Below are 19,539 nucleotides of genomic sequence, written 5' to 3'. Positions count from 1 at the left end.
TCTGACATAAGGTGATGCTTGTATTCAGAGATGAAGATGCTTCTTGAAAAAATTTACAGCTACATAAAAGTCTATGATGGAATGTCCTACTCAAGTTAGGCCCATTGCCATCCTTCTCAGCTTACTTTAATATCCTACACATTCTCTGCCCTAGCCAGAGTTGACTGAAACACAAAACATATGTGCACAAACCTAGATTTTTATCTTTGTCAATGTTCAAACTCTTTAACCCTTTTAGCATTTAAACCAGCCATATCTGGCCCAAATATTCTACCTCCTTTATGTTCAGCCTAGTTAGGTCCAGCCTCTCACCTACATGACAATGTCATTCTTAAAATAAATAATTACATCATCAAAATCTCGAAGCTATGAGATAATGCATGATGAACTCAAAAGAATGTGAATAAATATGTATTACAGTTGACAAAGTAATCTGAATGCTAAAGGTTTAATAAATTTCTAATTGTCAATGTTGTTTATTTTTATCTTCATTCAAATAATACCTGGTTTACACCCATCCTGTTTAGATAATCTAGATTCAATCAGTTAAACTGACTTCATGTTGCATATCCAAAAGATCCAATTCATGAGATTTATTTGAACTTTTGTTAATCTTAAAGATATAAACACACTCCCTCTGAGAAACATACACTGCATAACCTGCTCTTTTTATTACTCATTAATAATAAGCACAATTTCTTTAAACTTCATCCCATTTACACTGGCAAATAGCCACTGTATTACTGTTAGCAAGTATTGATTAGGTTGACTAAGCATACGGCAATTTTATCAGGAATCCATAATAGCTGATAATAGCATCAGATTGCACATGTAGCATCTAATAAAATGATTAAAGAAACTGCTGAAGATTAAGATTGTTAGTTGCTCTGTTTGTACAATTAAAGTGCTGGAATAAGAAGATGTATTGTTAATCTGGAGCAAAATCATCTTCACTTATCAGAATGAATTATTACATTCTACAGATGCAAAAAGATTACTTTGTCATTATAATACTGTAATCCACACTGCATGGCATATGTTGAAATTATTTTGTAATAACTTGGTTATGAGAGTGTTTATCAGCTTTAGTTCAATAATTATTCTTAACACTAGATAATTGGGTAGTGATGTTATTGCTTCTTTTCTTTTTTTTTCTTTTTACAAAGGCAATATTGTTCAAGCATTGTTATGCTTATGTTTGCAAGGTAAAAAGGATATTAACTAAAGAAGAGATACCTCTACATATTTTAAAAGCCTTTTTAGTCAAGCTGGAGGGAGGAAGGTAGCTTTAACTGGTCCTAGCCTGAATGCTTGTAGCAGAGTAAACTCTGCTAATGATAGCTACCCAAGGTATCAAGTGGTGGAGTTAAACTAAGTGATTAAGTCTGCTACTAAAGTAGATCATGGTGGGGTTTGAACTCAGAATACAAAGAGCTGGAACAAATAGGACAAGGTATCTGGTCCAACATTTTTTCAGTTCTGCCAATATTATGCACTATATTGGTACGTTTTTTTAACTGACCACCAAAAGAGATGAAAGGTAAAGTTGACCTTGGTGAGATTTGAACTCAGTCTAGTCATGGGGAAATATTACCTTACTTGGAAACAGTTGAGGGTTGGTGACAGGAAGGACAGTCAGCCAAAGAAAATCTGCCTCAACAAATTCTGTCCAACCTATATGGGCATGGAAAAGTGGATGCTAAAAATGATGACAAGGACAATATATATATATATATTACTGTATATAAACACTTTGAAATCATTTTGTCAAGGTAACTGAAAAGGAAAGGTTACATGTTGAAAAAAACATGTAAACAAAAAACTTCACCTGTTTATAGGAAAATAGATACAGCCAATCTCAGTGAACTTCATATTTTAAATATTATATTTTAAGAAATCTGTGAACACTGATTTGGATTAAATCATTTCAGTTTGGAGAGTTAAATGAATAGAAACAGAAAAAAAAAAAAGCACAGGGGAAAAAAAATCCGAATTTGAAGTTAATTCTTAGTTTCCATAATTATTTCAGGAATTAACTAATCTAATGTCATTTTATACATGGTAACACCTAGTTCAATTTTTACAATATTTTTATATAGTAAACACATGCTCTAGAATGTAATATAGTCTTAGAAGGGGAAAAAATTTAAAACTGAAAACAGCCATCATTTATGTAGGATTTATTGCTATATTCCAGTTTTTAAATGAAGAAGAAAATAAAAAAATTAGATACATCTTTTTCTTTTAAAATAAAACCTTGAAAAATTACTAAACATATTTTCAATATTCCATATAAAATATCTTTACACAAAAGACATTTGTTACAAAATAATAATATAAAGACAACCAGTTGAGAAATATTTTTTTGAAAAAATTTTACAGAAAAATAAAAGAAACAATATTGTATTTTTTTTTAATTATTAGTCCTGTGTTCCTGTGTGATTAAGTTCTTATGTAATTAAGCACCTAGAGGTGCAGATTTAAACCATAGAGCTCAAAAGAAGCAAGTAATTATATGACGTATTTCCTAGTCAGCTCCATATTTAATTGGAGCAAATTTAATGTGAAAAAGTTAAAATTGTAAACATGGAGTTGATTCATTTCATTTTGTTGGCACAGAGAAATATAATCCATATATCTTTGTGGAGAAGGTTTAACATTTACAATTTGAAGAGCTTCATCAAATGTTTACTTGAGCACAAAATTACTGAAGAGGTTCAGCAGCATTTTGTTTCAAAAACAGATTCATATAAGTTTATATTAAATGAAGATTTGAAAGTCATCATATGAGAAAATCAAATGACATTATGCTACTGAAGGTTATAATTCTCAAACAAATGAACAGATAGTGTGATACCTTCAGAACTTTCAGAATATACGTTTGTTTTCCTTATGCAGTTTGATGTAGTACTGTCATTACAAGAATTAAAAAAATATAAATTCCAGTATCAAACTGACAGTTTAAAATCTTGCAACCAGGAGTCAACACCTTATTTTCATTCCACAACACAAAATGGAGTTACCACATATCTCAAGAAAACACACTTACAACACTTATTTACTCATTAGTTATGAACAACAAATACCTAAACCCATTTCTTAAAACTTAGGATAAATTTTCATGGCAACCAGAAATGTTATGCTACCAAGACTGTACATCAAAGTTAAATTTACTTTTTAGAGCCAGAAATAATACAAAACAGTTGCTGACCCATTATGAAGAATACATATGCCTTACACTGAAAAAGTGCTTATACATCTCAGTGTTTCATGCATACACACATATATTCTGAACTGCATAAAAAACAGTCTGTCTGTCTGATTATCATGCCATCACTCACCAAATACCTGTTAAATCCTGTTAAACTGTGCACTTCTTTGTCCTTCACCACCAATATCACCATAGGCCTACTTGATCAAGGGTGACATGGGCTAAACAGACACACACACACACACACAAAATCTAATAAATACTGGGCAATCTCTCCTTTTCTAATCTTTCCAACTGTAAAACTACTCCCTAAACACTCCTTTCCAACCCTTTCTTCAGAAGATCACCCTTCCTTGTCATACCCCATCATTTCCACAAGCCCAACGAGTAAGAATTTAATGGAAATAGTCAATGTATTAAACATTATTGTAGGAAGCTAAGGTTATAGTTTTCTTTCTCAGAGTAATTAATAATAATAAACTGAATTTAATTCTTTGTCATAACAATTTCTTACTCTCATTACCTTTAATTGTGGTGAGGGTTTATTCATTGAATCCCTTGGCACGTTTCCATATCATCATCATCATCATCGTTTATTTAAAATACTCATGGGAATAAGGCTGTCTATAGACGTTCTGAATGGTATACCTAAATGAAAAATTACCTAGAATAATTTTAGTAATGTGTTTTGCATGATGACGAGCCATGTCTCATGCACCCTGTTTCTTGGAAAAGGTCGGCCATGCCTGATTTATAGTGTCTAATGTGTATAATAACTTTTATGTATGATTCCACTATTTTATACATGTGCAAGTGTGTATTATATTTCTGTTCTGTATGTTGAGGTGTAAGGTTATTAATTAGCATAATTGTTAGAAAGTCAGATAGAATGTCTGGCTGTATTTATTCCAGTTCTAGCTCTCTGCACCCCAAGTTGAAATCAACTGTTTTCTATCCTTTTGGAGACAATAAATACAGTACCAGCCCAGAGTAGTGGAGCAAGGACATTGTTAGAGTGTTGGAAGAGATGTCTTGTATTATTTGTTAACAGCTCTTCACATTCTAATGTCAATGCCTAAAAATGATACTGGTGCTAAGCTCTATTGGCCCTCCTCTTCCATTCTCCATGAGAAGGGCAAAGCAAATAGAGCATTGGTTGGTGTGGAAATGAGGGATAGGCATACATGGATAATTACATGTCTTCCATAGAAAATTTTGCCCAGACCTGCACCTAGGAGAGGAACTTCCTGTGCAGGTCCATATGTTGATCTCAGAAGGCTTACAGAAACCTTCATGGTGAGATATAGTCTCATAAATGTGTAATTTTGTGCACATGTATGTGTATGTATACACACACACATACATTTGCACTTGTATGTATATATACATATTTTTTATCTTTAGACCGTGGATATGGTGGGGCAACCGCCTTGAAGAATATTTAGTTGAACAAATTGATACCGGTACTTATAAAGACATTTACACACACACAATGGGCTTCTTTTAGTTTTTGTCTACCAAATCCACTCATAAAGCTTTGGTTGACCCAAGTCTATAGAAGAAAATACTTGTCCAAGGTCCCATGTAGTGGGACTGAACCCAGAGCCATAGGGTTGGGAGGCAAACTTACAACACATGTTCGTGTGTGTGTGTATGTGCATATATGTATATATTTGTTTACACACGTATATATATATATATATATATATATATATATATATATATATATATATATATGTACACATATGTATATGTATGTATACATGTGTGCATATATATATATATATATATATATATATATATATATATATAATATATATATATACATACATACACACACACACTGTACTATTGTTGTAACATATTTTCTGCAGCTTATATTTGTTTCTGAGTTAGACAATTAGTTTTAACAGTTTCTGAGCAAAAATCATTCACTCTGAAGTCATTCAAGCTACCATCTGATATTATTTTCTAATATTTTCCAGGAACCACAGAATAGTTGACCCTAGCAGGATTTGAACAGAGAATGGAAAGAGCCAGAGAAAAGATTTCAAGGTATTTTCTCCAATATTTTAACATTCAAATAATAATAATAATAATTCTTTCTACAATAGGCACAAGGCTTGCAATTTGGTGGGAGTAAGTTGATTACCTTGATCACAATGTTCAATAGGTGGTTATTTTATCAACCCTGAAAAGATTAATGGCAACATTGACCTTGGCGGAATCAGAACTCACAACAAAAAGAACCAAAAGAAATGCCACCAAGTGTGGTAGCGATTCTGCCAGCTTGCTACCTTAATAATAATAATTCTTTTGGCTATAGGCATAAAGCCTGAAATTTGGCTAGGAAGGTACTAGTTGATTACATCAACCCCATTGCATAACTTGTACTAATTTTAGTGATCCAGAGAGGATGAAAAGTGAAGTCGACTTTGGTAGAATTTGAACTCAGAACATAAAGCTGAAAGAAATACTGTTAAGCATTTTGTCTGGCACGGCAATGATTCTGTCAGTCTGCTGCCTTAATAATTATTAATAATAATAATATTATTGATGGTGATGATTTTTTATATTGATACAAGGCAACAAATCTGCCGGTAAGCGATAAAGTTGATTAAATCAACACAGGTACATATCAAGTAAATACAAATGAAAGACAAAGTTGATTCAGGTGGGATTTTTACACTCAGAATGTAAAACAACAAAACTGAATTAAAATCCTACAGGATAATAATAATGATTTTTGAATTAGGCACAAATTCACAAATTTGATGGAGGATTAGTCAATTAATCAGTTCTAGTACTTGACTTGTTAATTATTTTATTGGAGGTATGGTTGGGGTTGAGAGAGCTAAAGTCAGCTGTGGCATGATTTGAACTCAGAATGTAAATTAGTATAACTAAGTTAATATTCTACTGGATTTATTTTTTCTTTGTCTTTTAGTCCTCTAATAATGTAAATGATACTAATAGTAATAACTGTTTCTAATGTAAGTATAAGACCTGGAATTTAGGCAGTGGGGTTAGTTGGTTACATTGACCCCAGTATTTGACTGGTACTTTATTTTATTATATATCATATGAACAGTGGATAGCAAGATTTGAAATGATGACTTGCATATTATTTGAATGCAGATATGCTTATCACTGTTGTGTTTGTCACAAGAGAAGAGCTTCTCCTTTATGACAACTATGTGTTCATAACATGATTCACTAGTACAAGGTATTTACAAAGTATATTGGGACACTGATATTTCAACATGTTGTGTCTTGTCGACCAGAAGTACCAAGACCAATGAATCTAACAAGAGCTGATGGTCTTGTTTCTAATTTCAGCAAACTTTGCTGATCCATGCTGATATTTGCCAATAATACTGTCATTTGCACAATGAATAGTGAAATTTGAATTTGAACCCCCAGAAAGACAAAAAGCAAAGTTGATCTCAACAGGGCTGAACTCAGAATATGAAGAGTTGTAACTGAATAATGCAAGACATTTTGTTTCATGCTCTAATAAGTCTGCACAAAAGCACAAAACTCTGCACAAAGCACAAAACTAAAAGCTGTAAAGAAAGAGTATTGTTGATAAAAATTGACCAAAGTATTATATGAACATTTCATTCACTTCAAAATGATTTGAACTTGGAACAAAATGAGATGAAATTAAAAAAAACAACAAAATACTTAGTCTAATCTGTAGGCTGATTAATTAACAATATCCTCTCTCCTAGATGGAAAAGTGCTAAAGCTGAGTAAGTTTTTCTCAATATGTTGCTTATATTTTATTCATTGAAGTGTATGTATGTATGCATGCCCATATGTGCATAAAACACAAATTCGACTTTTACGAATTTGAACCCAGATATTCCAGTCTCTTTTTTTTTTTGCCTATCTACTTCATTGCCCTATAAATAGTGATAGGGATTTATTACATAAAAAATTTTCAGATTTACAGGAGCAGTGAAGATACAAATTTTGTGATGCCTGTGCTTTTTCTTCAAGTAATTTGGCAACATATAAATGAAATGGCTGCAACTGGCATAATGATTTCTTTTTGATTAGAGGCATTATCCATTCTAAGAAAAAAGGTATATATAATATAAATGAACCCAATGTATTAATACCAATCAGCTTCAGCAGAAACTGTAATGTGATTTAATTGAGAACAGGCACCACATATATGAGCTATCATAAAGCACCAAGTCTGGTGCCCCACTTACTTGTTCTAAGAATAGTAAGGCACCATATGAGCTCTCACAAAGCACCTAGTCCAGTGTGATACCATATGTGTTATCATAAAGCACCTAGTCCAGTTTCCCACTCATTTGTTTTACATACAATAATAATGATTTCTAATTTATCACAATGTTTGGGAGAGGAGTGTAGTTAATTATGTTGCTCCAGTACTTCATTGATATTTGCATTTTATTGACTGCAGAAGTACAAAAGGCAGAACTGACCTTGGATTTCATCTCAGAATGTAAAAGGGTATCCATAGAACACCACAAAGTATTTTATTCAGTGTTCATAGTTAGTGTCAGTCTACTGCTTTAGTAATAATTATTTAAATAGATTGTCACAAGGCCACAGAATCATCTGAGATGTTTACCCCAGAGGGATACATATATAAAATGATCCTTAATGGAAATTAGACCCAGAATGTAAATCAAATACTGTAAGGTATTTTTCAACTGGGTACTACTGATCCATTTCTTCCTCCACATCGTTATATATTTTTTAATTGGCATAAGGTCACAAATTGCATAAGGACATAACTGATTAAATGAATCCAGTACATGCAAAAGAAATGAAAGGTAAAGTTCAACTCAATTGGAGTCAGAATGTCAAGGGGTGATACAACTAAATGCTGATAAATATTTTAGTCTGATGCTTTACCATTGCTGACAATAACAATATAGATTTATTACATGGATACAAGGCCACACATTAGGTAGAAGGCAAATAATTCACAGAAACTGACTTAAAACAAATCTAATTCTCATTTGATTCACTGTGTAAGGATGAAAGGCAAAGCTGATATAGTGGAATTTCAACTTAAAATGTAAACAGACACAACTAAATATCACTTTACTGCTTCTTACTTACCCAATTATTTCCTACAGAAGCATGAAGTCAGAAATTCCAAGGAGAGTAGAATGAGCAGTATAACATTTAGGCCTTTTCAAGAGCATTAGCAACATAATTGAACTGAAACGGCTGTAACTGGAAACTGAAACCAGGTATTACTAGGACCTTACATTCCTCAATGGAGTTCACAAAATAATAAACTTAATGATATAAGAAATGGCATATAATGAAATAGGTTCAATATTTCTAGAGTTCAATAAATACAACATAAAGGAGAAAAAATGTTTGTATCACAGAGAAATGAAATGCTTTAAACAAAATAATTAGAATAGATCAACTTTTTTATTTCAATAAAAACTGAGCTTTAGTCAGATATACGACAATTTTGTTTCTTTTCACACGTCCTTGTGCAGATAATGGATGAAGCTCAGGTTGTTAAGCTGCTTATTGTCCGAGTGTACTCGCGGGAATACATCTGACTGACATGACAGCCACTACAGAACATTAGTTGCCACAACACTGCCACTGGAATATTTGGGCCATTGATGACGTGAACTTATCTGTGCCAGCAGTGTTTAACATACGTATATAATAACAATTAGGACTCAATATACACAACATAAATATATTCTTTTAATAGTAACAGTAGCACCAGTTCCGAGGACTGAAGACACTATTTCAGTCAGATTTTTTGAACATTTAGATGAAAAAAAAAAAAAAAAAAATTAAATAATAAAAAAAAAAAAGCTAGATTTCTATAAATTGCACCATATCTTTGCAGAAATCATTTCTAATTGCAGTTACCAAGATACATTATGAATCTATCCATAATATTCATTTAGCTTTTGAGAACTCTTGAATCTTGACTAAATAAAAGATTTAAGATGTTTAAAAGCTTTGCTTGGTCTAAAATGCAAGTAGTTTTAGTAGATGGGATTGTAATCATATTTCAAACAGTTTAATTTTTCTTTCTTAATCCTACATTATAAAATATTCTCTGCTTTTTCTTTACGAAAATATACACAAGAATTTACATTAGTTTGGATAACTTTGGGAAACAATGTATGTGTGAAACCTACACACATTCATAGCATCATATAAAACCACACTTGGTTTTAACTTTTGAAACATAAAATAGAAAGCTTAATGCATTCATCTTGGCACATAACTTTTATGCTTTTTGGCAACAACCAGAAGGGTAGATTAAATTGCTAAAGGCTTTTCTTTTTACTTTAGTTGGTCAAATTAGTTAAACTGCTGTCTCAGTAGGATTTTTATAATAGCTTGATGGAAGTGAAAGTACCAAGAATATTGATGTGCATTGTTTTTAGAAGTGGGAGTGATAAACATATTAGTAACAGTAGTAGTAATGTTGGTAGTGGTAATGGGGTTTATGATAGCAGTAGTTGTCAATTTAAAGCAATATTTATTCTTGCTGGAGTAATAATATTTTTCAATATCATTTCAGTACCATAACTACGTCCTGATATATCACTAAAAGAAAAACAAACAAACAAACAGATGTCTTCATTGCTTGAAGTTCCTTTAGGTTATTGATAATGAAAATGGTCACATTTGATTAATCACATACATCAGTGGCACTAATATTTCAGGGTTTGTTAGTCAAATTGAATGGAAGACTCTTTCTAGTTTAAATCTCTTAAAACTAGACAACAAATTTTGATTTGAGCAGCAACAGAATGGTTCCATTAGATACTGAAAGTTTGGATCAAAGTATATAACAATGCGTTTCTAACAGAAACATTGTCTGCTTTCTCTGATTGTGGATTTTAATTTCCAAGATGAAAACACCATCATGATCATGATGTAAGTTTACTGTTTGGATTCTTCCTCAACACCATCTTCATCTGTCATGACAGTCACAAGTGTTCCAACAGCTTTGCCAACTTGGCCTGCCATATGGAAGAGGTTGCCAACACTGTTAGATGCTGCAATTAAAAAGAAAATTACTTTAAAAAGTATATTCAGTATTAAGATTTAAATGACTTTATACGAGAAGTATTATCTTGTGAATAATTTCAACATCATTGAATAACAAAAAATAATGGGTGAAAATATGAGACTCGTATTAACAACAATCAAACTGATTCAAATATAAAATAGAATTAATAAAATGAAAATACATTTAAAGGAAGTTTTTAATATAATTTTTTTGCAAATAATTAAATTTCTGAATTTAAATAATCTGGTTTTTAAATTTAAATTATAACCCTCCCCACCCCACAAAATAAAAACAACAACAAAACATTAAGAAATATTAATTTTCTTTACTTACAACGTGCTTCATAAGTAGGTGGACTTGGAATTTCAGGCATGATTTCTTCTTCTTTTTTATGGCGTGCCCCATCAATTGCTGTGAGAGAATAACAATTAAGAAGCTGTTGTTATGTCAGCACTTGTAAGAAATAATTTAACTTTCACATATAATATTGATACTACAATGCCTTGTAACCTATTATTTAGCTACCACTAAAGGCTTCATTCTTATATAGTGATTTAGATAATGGTGTACAAGATTTCCTCATAGTCTTCTTGACAGCAGTTATCTGAGCAATGCAGACTAATGAAACATCACAATAAAGTGTCTCAACAGCTTACAACAGAGACACTTTATAACGATGTTTCCTAGTACTTATTTACAAGTAAGATGGACTGAACATTGAGAAAACAAGTGATTTTATTAAGGGTACTGATGTATAATATAATTAGACACTTATTAACTTAGCCAGCTGTGAGTCTCCATTAAAACTGTAGTTAAATTCATTACTAGTTAGCTACTCAATTTATATATTTAATATACATGTACAAAATATAGAGTTGTTTTAACCAAATCCTTGAGGAATTTATGTTGCTTTTCTTCATATTAAAATAATTTGAAACAATCCAAATTCTAAGAACTTACTACTGTTTTTTTTTAATATTTGTTTTTTTTCCCATCCCAGCTAGATAGTGCAACTTTAATTTTTTAAAGGAGATATTAAAGTAAAAGATAGCATTCTATTTAGAATAGTGAGTAAGAACATAATTTCTTCAAAATATATAATTCAGCATAGACAAAGTATAAGAAAAAAAAAATACTCACAATGATCTCGACCATTTGACAAAGATGTTGTTGTTTCTGTTTGCATGTTAAAACGATACCGAACAGGACCGCAGGGAAGGGAACTGACTGATGAAGATGGAGTAGTCAGTGGTGATGTCCGAGCAGATGAATTGACAGATACTGTACTACGATCTGGTTGTGGCTGAAAGTGTTTAATTTACTTTTAATAAATCATTTCAAAACAAGAGCAATATCAAAAATAGTTGCTGAGAATATTTTGTACAAAATATCTGTTTTAAAAAACTTTGCTCACCTGTTCTAAAAGTTGGCGCAGTCGCTGTAGTTGTGATTCAAGTTGTTTGTTATGATCTTCAAGAATGCGCATTCGTGCCTCAAGCCTGTCTTTGTGTTGTCGTAGTAATTTAGCCTCAGCAACCATCTCAGCATCTCTGTTAGCAGCAGCCTCTTCATCAGATCTTCCTTGGCTACTTTCGCGGGAATTTTGAGATTGACAGAGTCTGTCATATTCCGCTTGAAGATTTCTGAAGTTAATAATTGATAACTTCTTATATAACAGATGAAGCTTTAGTTTTGTATGGGAGAGGAAATAGGAATCTAAGATATTAATGATTAACACAAGGATTTAAAAAAGAGAGGTGTGACTTATTTTATCAACCACAAAAGGATGAAAGGTGAAATTAATCTCGACAGAATTTGAACCCAGAACAGAAAGAACTGGTAGAAATTCTACCAATAATTTTTTTGTCTAACCCACTAACAATTCAACTAGCTTGTTACCTTAGATAATAATAATAATAAATAAATAATGATACTAAAGAGAGTCTTTAAAAATACAACAGTGGATAAAGTAACAACCACATAGATGTGAGAAGAGGAGAAAATTTTTTAAGGAATTGCAAAAGGTCCAAACTGAAAATGGAAAAGCTAGCATGAAATAGAAATGATTTCTTTATTCTTTGCAAATTAATGAGATACCAGATAGAAGTGGGACCAAATAAATAGTGCCAGATATATGTAAAAGAAAAATATAGTATAACACTAAAATAAATTTTGCAAATGATAGAAGTTTAAGCAAGAGATCTTAGTGAAAATATAGAGAATCAGAAAATTGTGATAAATGTAAACTCTTCTCTGAATGAAAATAATTGGTTCACCTTAACTGTAAATGTGTTTTATCACAAGCCAATGTAATACAGCTAGAAATTGCTGCTAAATCAAAAGGAAACAATAGGAAATATAGAATAAAAATGTGCTTGAAAAGAAAAGGTAATAACAGGTAAATGTATGAGAAGACAATTAAACCTTGGGAGAGGCATTATGCCGGTAATAAACACACGCACTGGTTCAGTCCTTTATTAATTTATATAGTTTTTTGTTAAATTATTTCATTGCACTCTTGCAATCTCTTCAGTAACTTGTCTCTCCACTTCCATTTATTTTGAAATAAAATAAATGGAAGTTGAGAGACAAGTTACTGAAGAGATTGCAAGAGTGCAATGAAATAATTTAACAAAAAACTATATAAATTAATAAAGGACTGAACCAGTACGTGTGTTTATTACCGGCATAATGCCTCTCCCAAGGTTTAATTGTATTTCTTTCAACACACATATCCACATCAAGAATCTTGCACACAAAATACACATACGAAGTATGAGAAGACATTCTTTGGACAGGTCAATACTCTGTCAGTCAAAACAGGTAACATAGACAATCAAGAACCATTCCCATACATGAAAAAAGGTCTTAGATATCAAAGTAGTTAAGTATGTACATGGGAAACTATGCAGACAAAATTGAACTGATACAAAAACAAGTGGTGTAAACATATCAACCACTGTAGCTAAAAATGACAGACTAATAATATTAAGGACATAGCTGTATATACTGATAAAATAAAAGTAAACTATCCAAATATTATAGTTAAAGAGCATGTTAATAGAAATATTGATTCCCAGTGGATGAAAATATTTTTGACAAAGATTTAGAGAAACTAAATATAATGACTGAGGAATTGAAAGTATAAAAAATGATAATAAAAATAAGTACATTAGGACTGACATAAATATGATATCAAGATTACACAATCTGTTACTACAGAGAATAACACACAACATATCACATGAAACATCAATATAGTAGTAAAGACATAGATAAAAGAGTTATAAACGAATTATAGCTATCATTTGCAAGTGAGTATTTCTTGGTAGCATGTACCATGCCTTGGCTAATTGTTTTAGGTGTCTATGCAGTACTAGTATCTTGACCCAGGGGAACATTCCTAGAGGATTGACATGCAAAACTAATTTGTTAAATTTAAATTCAGGTTATAAAGATATATAATTAAACAACAGAAGAAATATATCTTATTATTCTACAGAGTTTATCACTCCTCACTTGTACAATTATAATGCTATTAAAAAAGACTAACTACTATTTTCAGTTTTTAAAATAAAAATATATTATAATTCAGTTTATACCCCTTCATTTAACACAGTAAAATAAGAAACTGTTCTGAATATTTGAATTTTCCCTATTAAATATTTCTTGATTGAAAACTTCCACTAATGTCCAAAAGGTTTATTAATAAAATGACTTTAGTAAGAGCAAATTGCACACTTGGGCAATAAGTTGTGAAGACAGAGGACTCTCAATGTTAAGTAAGGCATGGACCAAGATAAGTATACTTTCTTAAACTAGAAACACAGATTAACGGATTCAGTTGAAAAGTACCATATAAAAATACAGGGACCAGTGAAAACAGGTCCAACTGATGTCTAATTCAACTGATCATTAGTAACCCAAAGAGGAAACATCTGGTGATTCTGATAAATGAAGTAATTAACAAAAATTTTGTTGGTTAAATGCTATTGATATAGACCTGAAAATCTACATGGCTTGATGATACTGGTAACACAATTAAAATTTACAACAAAAAAAAAAAAGAAGTTACTTCATACTTATTTTCTTCTTCCAAGTCTTTTATCATAGCTTCAAGTTCAGACCGTTGTTCAGCATCCACTGCCATCATTATTTGCATAGGACTTTTTAGCTAATGAAAACACAAGCATGAAATAAAACATTTAAAAATGAAATGAAAAAAAGGTATTGGAGGGGTGATGCACAGAGAAATTTATTTGTAAATTATAGTGTGGCTTACAATGCATTGCTTACCCATGCTTTTTAATTGAACTGAATTAATTATTTTTTTTAAGTATCACCATTATAGGTATTTATACTCCGGTGAAATTAAGAAATCAACTTGTAAATAAACGAAACCCTCATATCCATCAGTGTACACACACACATATGCACAGAGTCACATATCTATGTATGTATGCATGCATTTCTACATGCATAGGTACACCATGATCTACACACACACACACAGAGTTGTATGTATGCACATGTGTCTATGTGCATAGGTATACCATGATCTATACACATGCAGATTTTTTTTCTTTTTTTTAAAAGATAATCAAACCAAATGCCCATCATTTCGAGCCACTCCCCCAATGAGTATTTCTGCCAAATGTCGTGCAAATCCATTCAACCGTTTTCCAGTAATTTTGCAAACACACAAAGACGAGTGATTACAATACCCCAGCTTTCGTTTGCGCATGCAGGATAAAAATACAATTTAATCAAATTGTATTTATATATTATTTTCTTTCCAAAGTGAAGAATAAATCATAGTATGTTGAAAGAAAACAATGTCTGTTTGAATGTGTTATTTGATACTGTTATCAAAATTACTACCATTACAAATTATACATGTTTTCATATTCAACACATTTCCACACAATGTGTCATTTTTATAAGCTAGTGTTTCTAAGGAACCTCACTCTCCAGATTTTGTCTAAGTTCCACTCCCAACCTCATCAGGATTGAAATCTCATGGACTCCTATCCTCTCTATGGATACTCAAAAGCATAAACTCAAACTGAACATTAAATGTATCAACCACACTGAACAACAAAAACACTAACCTAGCCAGTCTTTAAAGGCTTTCATGAGTTATAAGTACTATTACTCCTCAAATTAAAAATCAATTTCAAAACAATACACAGAAATCATAAAGTAAACAATTTATAAAAGCATTTCTGAGTGGTTGGCGTTAGGAAGGGCATCCAGCTGTAGAAACTCTGCCAAATTAGATTGGAGCCTGGTGTTGTCATCCGGTTTCACCAGTCCTCAGTCAAATCGTCCAACCCATGCTAGCATGGAAAGCGAACGTTAAACGATGATGATGATGATGATGATGATTAAACTAACAGACTGTTCTTATAAACTTAATACTTCTGGTGAGGACTACCTACCACACACACACACACACACACACACAATCATTCCTATAAGAAAATGAAAGGATTACTTACTACATTAGATGAAGTATCTCCATTTAGACTTTGACAATATTGGGCTATAAGGTGATGTTCATCTTCTCTAATAAAAGTGGAATGAATAAAATGGTAATGAGAAATTTATCAAATAAAAATTCTATGCAAATATTTTGAAGAAAAACCTTATTTGGCACTGAAAAATTAGATTTAGAGCTTTGTAAAGTAAAAAAAAAAAATGTATAAAATACAAACAAGCATCTTAACATGCATTAAGACTAAAATATTTATTAGATCTTTTAAATATTTTCAGTAATTCAAATTGTCATTGCTTCTTTAGAATAGAAACAAATAATGGCAAGTAACCTGTGGAATATCTAATTTCCAGTCATGATTAGAATGATTTGATATGCCAGCCAGCTAATCATTAAATGTATTGTTGTTATGATGGCTATAACAGCCCTTTTAGAATTTATTTTCAATGTAATATTACATCATATTTCAGTTAAGAGTCTTATAGTTGTGAAGCTAAACTGGTTTCATATACAACTGTAACTATCACTCAGTAACACAAGTAATGAAATAGACAAACAGGAGTTCTTTAAACATTTTTACCTCACAAAAAAAAAAAAAAAAAAAAAAAAACTAAGCAAAACATTGTACAAATTAAATATTCTAAAAGAAACCTAATGAATTGACACACTATAACAATGGGCATCTAAGTTTTAATCTCAAGATTCTAAATTAAACCATTGCTTAACACCACCAACAGCCTTTAGCAGAATCTGTTCTGTTGCACACATTCAGCTCAGATTTCAATATAATTTCCTCCAACCAGTCTTGGAAATCCTGAAAAGTGTTGCCAGTTTTTCTCTGAGAAAGCCAGAGATGTGGGGAAAAAAAGTAAAAATAACAGAACCTAACATAAAGATGATTCATTGACTGGATATGCTGGTTAAGCTTTATGGCCACAGAAAATGTCAACATGAACGGCTGTGTGTGTGTGTATGCGTGCATGTGATGAGTTAATTGGCTATCAGGGTTATAACACATGAGCCACTATACACAGCCTGCAATCAGTGAAAAGCCATACACACCCATATCCAGCAAACCAATTGTATAGTGATGTTGCTGTTTAGAGCAGAGATATTCCTACATTGTGTTACCTATTTTCAGTTAAGTAGAGTAGGCCCAGCAGTGGTTTAGTTTAACCTACCTAGTCTCAAAGTGACAAACATCAGTCCCTATCCAATTATTAGTTTTTTTGGCTCACTTTGTCTTCTTTCTCATTATCAAGACAAAAGATTTTGCATCCATATCTCTTTTTTACACCAGTGTTGGACAAGTTTAAAACTTTAAAAACCGACCAATTTTATTAAACACGGCAAGTTACCTGCCCCAGGACCACCCCAATCCATGGGAAACACTGATTACACTATTTGAATGTTAAAAGTCTTGACTACACACCACAGACAGTGTTGGTTCAGTAGCTTCCCACTGGTTATCCAGTAACTTGAATTTTCAACCATCTATGGTCTATATTGGCTGAGGTTGACTTTGCTTTTCATCCAACGGTGCTTTTTACATGTCACTGGCATAAGCCATTGACTATGATTTCACATTTATATTTAATACAGTGAGCATTAAAAAGTAAATTAAGAATGACTATGCGGTAAAAAAATGACAATATTATGATTAATAAAATTTTAATTATTTTATCAAGTTCAACAGACAAATCTAAAGAAATTTTGGTTTTATTAAATCTCCCTTGCAAAACATAGACCTCACTGAATTTGTGAAAGTAGTAATTAGGTCATTATTAAAAGACATACATAGATACATATAGAAATGACCCATATGATAGAGAATAAAAAAAAAAAATCAAGTGTCTACTGTTTTTATTTCTGTATTGTATGAATCATCCTGCTTGCATCTACACTTAATTTGAAAATATAAATGTCCTTCATACAATCCTGCACCAATTCTGAACTTGAAATATTTCCCAAGTAATATTCTAAATGAGGGCCATGTCTAAAAAAAATGCGAGGAAATCAACGTCAATGTTGAGAAAAATATTCATAAATACTTACGAGTCTGGAGTTGAATATCCTTGTCTTTGTTCAACTTCTGCTAATCTGGAAATCAAAATATAACTAATCAATCACTAGTTTCTGTTGGACTGACAATAAAGTGGGTTACATTACTTTAAACCATATTTCTATTGAAATAAAACTGCCTTTGTTTCAATTGATTTTGAAACTAAAACATTAATGAAACAACCTTGTCCTTGTTACTTTTTAAACTGGTGTTTGAAACATAAATTAACATGAAATTTTATTGGAAAGGTTTAACTTGGTCACTTTAAAGCAAGAAGTTTGTATCAAAGAACTAGGGGAGGTCTCAGGTTAGTATCAATGGAACTTTTTGGGGATTAAAAAAGTTATTGTCAAAATCAATATGCAAATGATATCCTAAAGATTTTTAATATATTCTGTTATAATATAACTTCTAAGTACTAAATATCCTTGCCAAATTTTTCTCATTTTTGTATTTCACACTGACATGTTTTTACATAAATTTACATATTATTGTTCATTCACTTAAAGCCTGTGTTTTTTCATGCTAGCATGGGCTTGGACAGAATTACATAAAGCAAGATTTTATGGCTGGATGCTCTTCCTATCACTAATTCTTATTTGTTTTGCAAGCAGGGATATTTTTTTATTGCACAGATTGAAAGCATTGAGTGACAGCCATAATGTTTACAAGGAATGTCATTGTCACCACTCCTTTGCTCAAACGTGGACGAGCATGGATTATAAACGTTGCACATGCACACACACTAACACATACAAGACGAGCCACATTCTGTTTCAGTTTACTAAATCCCTCCACTATCTAAGGTGCCATGCAGTGGGGGTAACCTGAAGCAAACTTCTTAAACCATATAGCCATGCCAGTGTCAATACATAACACACACACATGCACATATTTGGGTAAGACATCCTGAGCCAGTATTCTTTGGCTGGATGCCCTTCCTGATGCCAACCATTATCTGTTTTCAAGTAAGGTACTTCATTCTATATTGAACTCGGAAGCTGCAGGACATATTGTTTAAGCAAGAAGTAAACAAAGGCAACCACTGTCCATGTGGTGTCAATACAAAGACATTTGGAGACAAACATACACAATGGGTTTCAGTACAGATTCTGTCTACCAATTTTCTAGTAAACCTGATACTATTATTATAGAAGACAAAACTTACCCTGAGACCACAAAATTGCACAATGAACTTTTGAACCACAAGCCATGCCTTTGCCAATAACACACAAATTATTTAGTTATCCTTTAATAGAAGGAAAATAAAATAATGAACAAACCTGTTTGCATAAAGTTCCAGCCGAGAATGCATGTCCTGAGATATACTGTGCTGGGGGGAGGGCTGTGGACTGTAAAGAGAAAATGGAAAATTCTCATTTAAGATATGCTGTCACAAAATTTACCATTAATAAAAAAAATGGTCTGAAGCTTTCAATAAAATAAATGAATAAAAGAAAGATTTGAATTTCATAAATAACAATTAACTTGTCAAATGTAGTAGACTGATACCTAATAATCTATGCTGGCCACATGACGATTAGCAACAAAGTATAGCCACTTCAAGATTATTATATTAATATTTCATTTTGGCTTCCCTGATATAAATATCACAATGAATGTGCATACATGTGGATGGGAAGAGAGGAAAAGGGAGAGAAGCTTATCAAAGCCAATGGTTGTTTAACTGAGAACCATTTTGGGAAGTAAGATAA

General features: G+C 31.9%; 1 protein-coding gene and 1 long non-coding RNA gene across 14 annotated transcripts in view; one reads left to right on the top strand and one right to left on the bottom strand.

Moving 5' to 3' along the window:
• The window catches only part of LOC149137032 (uncharacterized), a 75,777-nt gene that overhangs the window by 13,395 nt on the left and 42,843 nt on the right, over positions 1-19,539 (top strand). Inside the window, exon 2 of the long non-coding RNA XR_016238629.1 lies at positions 5,197-5,266. This is a non-coding gene — a long non-coding RNA (uncharacterized LOC149137032). The remainder of the gene's footprint in view (positions 1-5,196; positions 5,267-19,539) is intronic.
• The window catches only part of LOC106873450 (dystrophin), a 712,951-nt gene continuing 702,037 nt past the window's right edge, over positions 8,626-19,539 (bottom strand). For all 13 annotated transcript variants that reach the window (XM_089343243.1, XM_089343268.1, XM_089343278.1 and 10 more), the window contains 8 exons: positions 19,108-19,176; positions 17,818-17,862; positions 15,767-15,833; positions 14,348-14,439; positions 11,680-11,908; positions 11,406-11,568; positions 10,599-10,676; positions 8,626-10,251 (listed from right to left, as the gene is read on the bottom strand). In XM_089343243.1, the coding sequence (XP_089199369.1) occupies positions 10,136-10,251; positions 10,599-10,676; positions 11,406-11,568; positions 11,680-11,908; positions 14,348-14,439; positions 15,767-15,833; positions 17,818-17,862; positions 19,108-19,176 (859 nt within the window). In that variant the 3' untranslated portion in view covers positions 8,626-10,135. The remainder of the gene's footprint in view (positions 10,252-10,598; positions 10,677-11,405; positions 11,569-11,679; positions 11,909-14,347; positions 14,440-15,766; positions 15,834-17,817; positions 17,863-19,107; positions 19,177-19,539) is intronic.

This window comes from Octopus bimaculoides, chromosome 2, assembly GCF_046866305.1.
Source record: "Octopus bimaculoides isolate indiv1 chromosome 2, ASM4686630v1, whole genome shotgun sequence".
In the NCBI taxonomy this organism is placed as follows: domain Eukaryota; kingdom Metazoa; phylum Mollusca; class Cephalopoda; order Octopoda; family Octopodidae; genus Octopus; species Octopus bimaculoides.
The sequence above is the reverse complement of the archived record's forward strand: the minus strand, read 5'-3'. Positions and strand labels throughout refer to the sequence as shown.